This window comes from Salvelinus sp. IW2-2015, linkage group LG7 (genome assembly GCF_002910315.2).
Source record: "Salvelinus sp. IW2-2015 linkage group LG7, ASM291031v2, whole genome shotgun sequence".
In the NCBI taxonomy this organism is placed as follows: Eukaryota; Metazoa; Chordata; class Actinopteri; order Salmoniformes; family Salmonidae; genus Salvelinus; species Salvelinus sp. IW2-2015.
The window spans coordinates 33,045,103-33,055,715 of record NC_036847.1 but is presented as its reverse complement, the minus strand read 5'-3'; the positions used below and the strand labels follow the sequence as shown (position 1 = coordinate 33,055,715).

The window sequence follows — 10,613 nt, the reverse complement described above, 5'->3', positions numbered from 1 at the left end:
AAAAGGTGTCTTGGTATCCTCCAGATTAGATTTACTGACTGACAATCAAATTAACTGTTCTCTTCCCAACACAATCCTGTAGACAGTACAAATGCACCTTTAATTTGCTTTTAGCCACATATTCTAGCCACAAATGTCACTTCTCTTTTTCAGTTGACTTTGTCAGTCACTGTATAACATACTATGGGGAGTCAACGACCAATCCTATTCACCTGAAGCAAACAAAAATCACGGCCAACAGGCCAATGGATGCCGAGCCCGCCCTCGAAAGCCCCTCCTGGGGTCGCGAGAGAAACTCTGAAATAAAATAACTAAAATCGCACTTGGTTCATAGGACAGGGGTTATTAAAGTACTGTCAGACTGATTTGTAATAGACTGTCACATAAAAAAAGTAAACATTGGCCGTGGATTACATCACTTTTTGTTTTTACATGTTGTTGTCCTGAAATAATTATTTGATATCAAAATGGGGTCGCAAGCTAAAAAAGTTTTGGAACCCCTGCCCTAGATGTGACAAGATTTGGGTCTTGGTATCGGTTTTTGTGTTTGCTAAAAACCCACTACTTTCTGCTCTGCTTGTGTAGCCAATGCTTCCTTGCTTGACTAAGATGGCCAGTGGTAAGAATAACCAGCCAAGTTTGAACCTCCGACCGTGCCCTAGGGCATGTGGTTTTCACAATGAAAGTTAAAAGATACCCACGAGTGCTATCCTATTTCCTGGGGTGGAAACACACTCAGGAGGCCTTGGCTCAGACCAGTTGTGTGACCATTGTCTCCGGCTGGGTTCAACTTCCATTGGGAGCCGGGCTGACTTTTTGTAGAAGATTGGTGGACAGCCAAGTGAAGCTCATTCCGGTTTCTCTGGCAGTGTTCAGAGTTAGGATTCCTGGGATGATATACTATCCCTGAAAGGCTCTGGAGGGTTTTCAGAGTGTGAATCGGATCACATCAGTCTGGGCCAGCCTGAAGCCCTGGCTTTGGATTTGACAGGGGAGAGTGAACCATTGGTGTTGAACGTGGCTTTGATGGTGTTTTCTCCCCCGCAGTGGAGTTCATCCAGTTCAACAGTTTGCTGTGCGTCCTCCTCCTTTTCATGGCGTCACTCCGTCAATGGTCCGTGTTTTAAACAAGCACCTCAAGGTATGGCAAGTTTAAAATGCTCGCACACTTCGCCGGCCTATTGCAGCAATTGGTTCTGTCCATAGATATAAAGGATGGATATTTCATGTGCTATACTATATTTCATGTCCTCCGCCATCTCCGCCACCTTTCCATAGTGGTGGAGGCGGCTTTGGCACCGGGCGGTGCCAAGGGGATCAGGTATTGGCTTATCTGGGCAATTTTTTTATATTTTTTATTTTTATTACCTTTATTTAACCAGGTAGGCTAGTTGAGAACAAGTTCTCATTTGCAACTGCGACCCTGGCCAAGATAAAGCATAGCAGTGTGAACAGACAAAAACACAGAGTTACACATGGAGTAAACAAAAACAAGTCAATAACATGGTAGAAAAAAAGAGAATCTATATACAATGTGTTGCAAAAGGCATGAGGTAGGTCAATAAATCGAATAATTACAATTTAGCAGATTAACACTGGAGTGATAATCATCAGATGATCAATGTGCAAGAAGAGATACTGTGTGCAAAAGAGCAGAAAAGTAAATAAATAAAAGCAGTATGGGGGCGTGAGGTAGGAAATTGGTGGGTAGTTTACAGATGGACTATGTACAGCTGCAGCGATCGGTTAGGCTGCTCGCGATAGCAGATTTTTAAAGTTGTTTGAGAGATAAAAGTCTCCAACTTCAGAGATTTTGCAATTCGTTCCAGTCGCAGGCAGCAGAGAACTGGAAGAAAGGCGTCCAAATGAGGTCTTTGGCTTTAGGGATGATCAGTGAGATACACCTGCTGGAGCGCGTGCTGCGGTGGGTGTAGCCATCGTGACCAGTGAACTGAGATAAGGCGGCACTTTACCTAGCATAGCCTTGTAGATGACCTGGAGCCAGTGGGTCTGACGACGAACATGGTAGCGAGGCCAGCCGACTAGGGCATACAGGTCGCAGTGGTGGGTCGTATAAGGTGCTTTAGTAACAAAACGAATGGCACTGGTGATAAACTGCATCCAGTTTGCTGAGTAGAGTAATTGGAAGCTATTTCTTGTAGATTGACATCGCCGAAGTCGAGGATCGGTAGGATAGTCAGTTTTTACTAGGTAAGTTTTGCGGCGTGAGTGAAGGAGGCTGTTTGCGGAATGAAAGCCGATTCTTGATTTGATTTTGGATTGGAGATGTTTGATATGAGTCTGGAAGGAGAGTTTGCAGTCTAGCCAGACACCTAGTACTTATAGATGTCCACAATATTCTAGGTCGGGAACGTCCAGGGTGGTGATGCTAGTCGGCGTGCGGGTGCAGGCAGCGAACGGTTGAAAAGCATGCATATTGTCTTTACTAGCGTTTAAGAGCAGTTGGAGGCCACGGAAGGATGTTGTATGGCATTGAAGCTCGTTTGGAGGTTAGATAGCACAGTGCAAGGAAGGGGCCGGAAGTATATTAGAATGGTGTCGTCTGCGTAGAGGTGGATCAGGGAATCGCCCGCAGCAAGAGCAACATCATTGATGGTATACAGAGAAAAGAGTCGGCCCGAGATTGAACCTGTGGTACCCCATAGAGACTGCCAGAGGACCGACAACATGCCCTCCGATTTGACACACTGAACTCTGTCTGCAAAGTAGTTGGTGAACCAGGCAAGGCAGTCATTGAAAAACCGAGCTACTGAGTCTGCCGATAAGAATATGGTGATTGACAGAGTCGAAAGCCTTGGCCAGGTCGATGAAGACGGCCTGCACAGTAATGTCTTTTATCGATGGCGGTTATGATATCGTTTAGTACCTTGAGCGTGGCTGAGGTGCACCGTGACGCTCGGAAACCGGATTGCACAGCGGAGAAGGTACAGTGGGATTCGAGATGGTCAGTGATCTGTTTGTTGACTTGGCTTTCGAAGACCTGAGCATAGGCAGGGCAGGATGGATATAGGTCTGTAACAGTTTTGGGTCCAGGGGTGTCTCCCCTTTGAAGAGGGTCGATGACCGCGGCAGCTTTCAATCCTTGGGGATCTCAGATGATACGAAGGAGAGGTTGAACAGGCTGGTAATAGGGGGTGCGACAATGGCGGCGGACAGTTTCAGAAATAGGGGGTCCAGATTGTCAAGCCCAGCTGATTTGTATGGGTCCAGGTTTTCCAGCTCTTTCAGAACATCTGCTATCTGGAATTTGGGTAAAGGAGAAAGCTGGGGAGGCTTGGGCGAGTAGCAGCGGGGGGGCGGGCTGTTGGCCAAGGTTGGAGTCGCCAGGAGGAAGCAGGCCAGCCATTGAGAAATGCTTGTTGAAGTCTTCGATTATCACGGAGTTATCGGTGGTGACCGAGTTACCTACCTCAGTGCAGTGGGCAGCTGGAGGAGGTGCTCTTGTTCTCCATGGACTTTACAGTATCCCAGAACTTTTTGGAGTAGAGCTACAGGATGCAAATTTCTGCTTGAAAAGCTGGCCTTTGCTTCCTGACTGACTGCGTGTATGGTTCCTGACTTCCTGACAGTTGCATATCCGGGGGCTCTTCGATGCTATTGCAGTTCGCCACAGGATGTTTTTGTGCTGGTCGAGGGCAGTCAGGTCTGGAGTGTGAACAAAGGGCTATATCTGTTCTTGTTCTGCATTTTTTGAACGGAGCATGCTTGTCTAATATGGTGAGGAAGTAACTTTTAAAGAATGACCAGGCATCCTCAACTGACGGGATGAGGTCAATATCCTTCCAGGGTACCGGGCCAGGTCGATTAGAAAGGCCTGCTCGCAGAAGTGTTTTTAGGGAGCGTTTGACAGTGATGAGGGGATGGGTCGTTTGACCGCGGACCCGTGGCGGATACAGGCAATGAGGCAGTGATCGCTGAGATCTTGATTGAAGACAGCAGAGGTGTATTTGGAGGCAGGTTGGTCAGGAAATGTCTATTAGGTGGCCCATGTTTACGGATTTAGGGTTGTATCTGGTGGGTTCCTTGATGATTTTTGTGTGAGATTGAGGGCATCAAGCTGGGATTGTAGGACTGCCGGGGTGTTAAGCATATCCCAGTTTAGGTCACCTAACAGAACAAACTCTGAGCTAGATGGGGAGCGATCAATTCACAGATGGTGTCCAGGGCACAGCTGGGAGCTGAGGGGGGTCGGTAGCAGGCGGCAACAGTGAGAGACTATTTTCTGGAGAGATTAATTTTTAAATTAGAAGTTCGAACTGTTTGGGCATAGACCTGGAAAGTATGACAGAACTTTGCAGGGCTATCTCTGCAGTAGATTGCAACCTCCTCCCCTTTGGCCAGTTCTATCTTGACGGAAAGTGTTATAGTTTGGGTATGGAAATCCCAGAATTTTTGGTGGCCTTCCTAAGCCAGGATTCGTACACGGCAAGGACATCAGGGTTGCAGAGTGGCTTAAAGCGGTTGAGTAAGGCAAACTTAGGGAGGAAGCTTCTGATGTTGACATGCATGAGGCCAAGGCTTTTTCGATCACAGAAGTCAACAAATGAGGGTGACTGGGGACATGCAGGGGCTGGGTTTACCTCCACATCACCCGAGGAAACAGAGGAGTAGTAGGATGAGGGTGCGGCTAAAGGCTATCAAAACTGGTCGCCTAGATGCTTGGGGAAAAGAATAAAAGGAGCAGATTTATGGGCGTGGTAGAATAGATTCTGGGCATAATGTGCAGACAGGGGTATGGTGGGGCGGCGGGTACAGCGGAGGCAAGCCCAGCACTGGGTGATGATAAGAGAGGTTGTATCTCTGGACATGCTGGTCTCAATGAGGTGAGGTCACCGCATGTGTGGGGGGTGGGACCAAAGAGGTGTCAGAGGTACGGAGAGTGGAACTACAGGGTCCATTGCAAACCCAAAACAATGATAATGATAACTAGCCTGAACAACAGTATGCAAGGCATATTGATATTTGAGAGAGACATACAATAAGGCATAAAGTGATTGCAGGTTCTTAGATTGGGAGAGCTAGCTAAAACAACAGGTAAGATAACAGCAGCAATAACAGGGTGCTAGTTCTAACACAGCAACAACAGGTAAAATGCGCGACGACTAGGCAAGAGAGGTCGGATTAACTACACCACAGATCCTGAGTTAAAGCACAGAGCCGACAGAATAAAACACAAATAAACAGAATGGAGTACCGTGAATTAAATGGACAGTCAAGCATGCATCAGCTATGTTAGCCAAGTGATCATAGTGTCCAGGGCAGCCGTAGATGGAGCAGGGAGCCTCCACATAAGCAGCACGCGGCGTTTAAAGCTTAGTAGCCCGGGGGGTGGTCTGCTCAGACGGAGGGGGTCTGCTCAGACGTGGTCGTGTCGACAAGAAATCCAAGCCGGATGGCGAAAGAGAGGTTGTGAATTGTAGATTGTGGTTGCTAACTGGTGCTAGCTTCTGGCAGGTGCGCTAGCTGCGCTAGCTGGCGAGCTAGCTGTGAGGATCAGAAGTATTGGCTCAGGGATTACGGCAGGAATCCGGCGTTGTTGTCGAGAAGACAGTCCGATGCTGGTAAATTGGTGAGTAAATATCCAGGCTAATAACAGGGCTGGTGTCTGTGCAGAAGGTAAAGCTACTAGCAGCGGCAATAAACGGCTAAATTAGCTTGTAGGCTGATTTAGACAGTTGTGATTGGATTGCGCAGGGCTCTGTGGTCGGCAAAAAAAAGTCCAGTCCAATTGGGCAAAAGAGGTATTGTAGCCAAGAATTCGCTGGTTAGACCTCTTCGGGCTAGCCGCAGATGGGCCTAGCTCGAGGCTAGCTCAAGGCTAACTGGTGCTTGCTTCGGACAGAGGTGTTAGCCAGTAGTAGCCACTCGGTTGCAGCTAGCTAGCTGTGATGATACGGTGTAATTGTCCAGAGCTTGCGTCAGGAATCTCGGTGATGTGGTAGAGAAAAAGCAGTCCTATATGCTCTGGGTTGATATCGCGCTTGCAGACTGGCAGGTATGGCCCGAGCTGAAGCTGGCTGTGTTCCGAGTGAGGGTAAGACCGCAGCAGTGGCTAACTGACTACTAGCTAGTAGCTAGTTATCTGGCTAGCTTCTGATTGGGTTGACTGGTCTAAAGTATAAAAATAGCAGGTCCGTACCACATTGGGTGAGGCGGAATGTAGGATGTATATTCAGTTCCTAGATGGAAAGTGAAATTAAAAATATATACGAAACGTATACGATTGGCTGTCGTAGCGGAGTTGAAGGAACTTGTGGAGCTTCACACTGCCACGCTGGTATCCCATATTCAGTCTCGTAGGGTTCATAGTGAATCATAAGACTCCGGCTCAGCACATTGTTTCTGAGTCTCGCTCTGGACTCGGTTCTGAAACCTTTATTTTGTCCCAACAGAGGAGGGTCACATTCTGGATCTGTCTGGCACGGTTCAGCTTGGACACTCTGTGCCTTTTCTCTGTGCCTGCGGTTATTGGATCTGATGGCCTCTACATGGTGCCTCTGGGACTTCTGTTGATGTGTCTTTACAGCGTGGGTGATAACAGGATGGTGGTGGCTACATCAACATGCCGGGAGGGACTCGGTCACTCTCTCTGGCCTGTTATCTGCTCATATGGACCAGTGTGCATTTCCTGTTGCTCAGGGTGACGTATCTCCCAGATCTCTCAACGCGGGTGTGGATCTACTTTCAAGGGTGGTAATCCTATCTCTACGGAGTGGAGAGTGCACCACTTGGTGGTGGTCCAGATATGAGACCGGTTCGTCAGAGTCGACGTAGATCTTATGCATCGCGAGAACACACATTGTCGTCTGTTCTTCTCAATAAGGGATCCAGGCACTCCATTGGGAACGAATGCTTTGGCACATCACTGGCCTCGTATAAGTCTCTATGCGTTTCTCCAGTGAACCTGATTCAGGCCATTGAAGATAGGGTCCATCAGGAGGATCTGTTGTCGATTTTGGTGGTTCCCCGTTGCCCCAGACAACCCTGGTTCCCAGAGATCATCCGCCTGTTGGGCTGGGTTATTGGGACCTATTGTCCCAGGCGCACGGATCTGTGGGTTTGGACCCTGAATGGTTGAATTTGTCGGCTTGGGGTTTACCCTTGAACGTGATATGACTGCGTTTGAGAGTTGGTGTCAGGTTAAGGAGTTTATCCTTTTTCAGAACTCTTTTGGTGACATTTTGAAATTCTTGCAAGAGATTTTTGAGCAGGGCCTTTTTCCACATTGAAGGTTTATATGGCAGCCCATCTCGGTATGTCATGTAGGGATTGATGGCTCTACCCAGGGTCTCATCCTCTGGTGGTGCGGTTCCACATTGAATGAACCTCCGTTTGAACCAAAGGAGTCTGTGGACCTGAAGGTTATTCCTACAAGAACGTGCTGCTCATGGCCTTGGCGTCAGTCAAGCGCGTTTGGGATTTCCACGCTCTATTAGTACACCCTTCCTGTTTTGAGTTTGCGCCTGATGACTCCAATGTGAGTTACGTCCTAATGCAGCTTTTGCTCCAAAGGTTATACCTATGTCTTACAGGTCCCTGGCTTTCAAGCTGTTCCTATCTCACCTCCTCTGTATGCTCCAGTGAACAATGGAGGTTGCATGGCCTGGGTCCAGTGCAGACTATGCACGTATATGGACAGGAACAAGAGAGATCTGCATTTGTGACCAGCTTTTTTGTCCATGTTTACCTAATCCAGCTAGGGTAGGGCACTTTCTAAGCAGCGTTTTTCCAATTGATTGTGGAAGCCATTTCCCTGGCGTGTGACAGCAAAGGACAAGGGTTGCCTAGTGCTGTGTACGTGCTCACTCCATTAGAGGTGTGACGGCTTCTTGGGCATTGTTCAAGGGCATGAAGATTGGTGATATCTGTGCTGCAGCGAGTTGGGGTTCCCCACATACCTTTGTGAGGTTTTATCGCTTGGGCGTAGGTGCTTCCCAGTGTGTCTCATAGTGTTCTTATGGCTGGGTCCAGGAGTGGTGTTAGGTGTGAGCCTTGGGCTGCCGCGGTTCGTCGATAACGCATTATCAAGTCACAGCAAAAGCCCTGTTGTCTTGGACTTGCGTTTCCTTGTGTGTGTTCTGGCATTCCAGGACTCCTCAGGTCTCGGTGTGAGCCTTTTTGGAACCAGTAGGGTTTATGGACTTGGTCGATGTTAGGCAGCATTTTGTCCGGGTTATCACAGTTTCCCTGCAGGTTTTAGCCTTGGGCTGCCGAGATGTGCGGCAGTGTGCAGAGTGTGCATTAAGTAGGGTTACCACAGTTCCCTGTGGGTTTGACCCTCAGCCTGCCATGGTTCATCGACGCCGGCTGATGCTATGCAGCGTACGTGTGCGCTTTACCAAGTCATGACAGGTGTTCTGTTGTTTTGGACTTGCGGTTCGTTGTTCGAGTTCTGACATTTCAGGCTTGCAAGTTAAGTATTGTTTCTGGAAATGTGGGATCTTGGGACTTGGGACTTGGGACTTGGGACTTGGGCTGCAGTGGCAGCGTGTCAGTGCACATAACCAAGTTGCAGCAGGTTCTGGTTCCCTATATGGGGATCTGACAGTTTAGGCTTCTCGGGTAAGTATTAGGGAAGAAGGTGGCTTCTGTAACCCCTATTTGGAGCCGGTGGARACTGTGTGTGCTCGGGCTGCCGTGGGCCTCCTAGTTTGGYACCCTCTGAGCCGGGTTGGGGTGTGATTTTATGCCTAAAAGGGAGCGTACAGTTATGAATATAACTATGGTTCCTTGAAGGAGCGAACGAGGTATAACATATTTTGTCCCCGTGCCGTCAGGGGGTTTGCACATAGAGTACATATAAACGTACAGTACACACTCAGCACATACAGTACATATAAACATACAGTACACACTCAGCACATACAGAACATATAAAACGTACAGTTATGAATATAACTACTGTTCCCTGAAGGAGGGAATGAGGTATAAAATACTATTGGGAGTCCAACAACCAATCCTATTCACCTGAAGCAAACTGAAAATACGCTCAACGGGCCAATTGATGCCGAGCTTGTCCTCGGAAGCCGGACCTCTCTGGTTATAATGCCACARAATAGCCGCATGTGCACACTCCCTCAAATCGTTTGAAGAACACATCCTTTCTATTTTATTCAGCTTTGTTCAATTGTATTCTTCATACTATAAAATAATGCCACAGAATTCTAAGTAAATCTTGTCTGCTAAATGAACTAGTGTAGCCCACAGCCATTTGGCATAGCCAGATCAGGACCTAACATAAGGACAACTCYTTATGAGTATGCTGTTCTTCTGAAATATTAATCATGCTTCTTTAGTACTGCCTAAAATAAATAATGGATTTATTGTGCAGGTGTAGGCTATATTACATGGATTTATTAGACTTTTTAAAAYGTAGATGTTCCAAARGTCTGCATCAGTGGCTTGTAGGTTATGTGTGGAAGCCAGGAGATGCTAGATGTGTTTACGTTAATTAACGGTCAATTACCGTGAGACCAATAGTTATTTGCTYGACAATCACCGGCTGACGAAATTTTGTGACGGCCACAGCCCAACTTGGAAATGATTGATAGTTTACGACAGTAACCATCTGCTTCCCTCCAGGTGTTCCTAGGCTCTGGGGGTAGGGTGGAGAGGTACTCCTCCATACTCATCCAGCCCAACTCACCCATCAGCAGTGACCTCCTCCTGGACCAGATGGAGACGCACATCTACATCATGACCAGCACAATGGTTAGTCTGAGTGGACACCACACAGCAAAACACAGCTCAAACACATCATCACCAGCTACTTGACTCTCCTAATATAGGGCAGGAATCATCAACTAGATTTAGCCACGTGTCGTTCTTTTCCTTGATCGGGTGGGCGGAATGCAGTGAAGTAGATCAAGGGTAGGTACAGGTGTGTTTTTGCATTTTGTCCGTTGGCACTCTCCCTTTTAGATTAGAAAGCCTGGCTAGGAAACACAATTGGAGCACCTCTACGGCTTCATTGTCCATGTATGTACTGTAGTACAGCTGTTCTTAAGAAAGGGATGTGGGTAACATTTCAGGTGGAGAAGCGGCCGGTGGCAGAGTGTGGAGATCACCTGGACTGTCAGTCCTGTCTGTCAGCCCGAGAGCCGTACTGTGGCTGGTGTGTTCTGGAGGGCAGGTGAGGAAGCACCAACTGACTATTCTAATTCTATACCACAGAGAGTCAAGTTAATAGAAGTTAACTTCTCACTTGTTCCTCTCTTTGGACCTGTGTTCCACCCCTCACCCCCACAWCCCCCTGTGATGTCAGGTGTGGCCAGCGTTCCCAGTGCWGTCGGGGGGYTCTGCAGGGCCAGTGGCTGTGGAGCTTTGACCAGCAGCAGCAGTGTCTCAGTATCCAATCTCTAAGCCTGTATAACATCAGCCTTGGAGTGGAGACAGACGTAAGACATGAGAAGAGCAAGATACAGTGATTGTTTTGAGCTTTACATTTTTTTTATGAATACCCTTTGACACCTGTCTGTCTTTCTTTCTCTCTCTCTCTCTTTCTTTCTTTCTTTCTTTCTTTCTTTCTTTCTTTCTTTCTTTCTTTCTTTCTTTCTTTCTTTCTTTCTTTCTTTCTTTCTTTCTTTCTTTCT

General features: G+C 47.6%; 1 protein-coding gene across 1 annotated transcript in view; it reads left to right on the top strand.

Moving 5' to 3' along the window:
• LOC111966851 (plexin-B1-like) overlaps positions 1 to 10,613 on the top strand; it is a 121,389-nt gene that overhangs the window by 85,045 nt on the left and 25,731 nt on the right. The window contains exons 5-7 of the mRNA XM_023991809.2: positions 9,604 to 9,732; positions 10,053 to 10,153; positions 10,286 to 10,418. Coding sequence (XP_023847577.1) covers positions 9,604 to 9,732; positions 10,053 to 10,153; positions 10,286 to 10,418 — 363 coding nt within the window. The remainder of the gene's footprint in view (positions 1 to 9,603; positions 9,733 to 10,052; positions 10,154 to 10,285; positions 10,419 to 10,613) is intronic.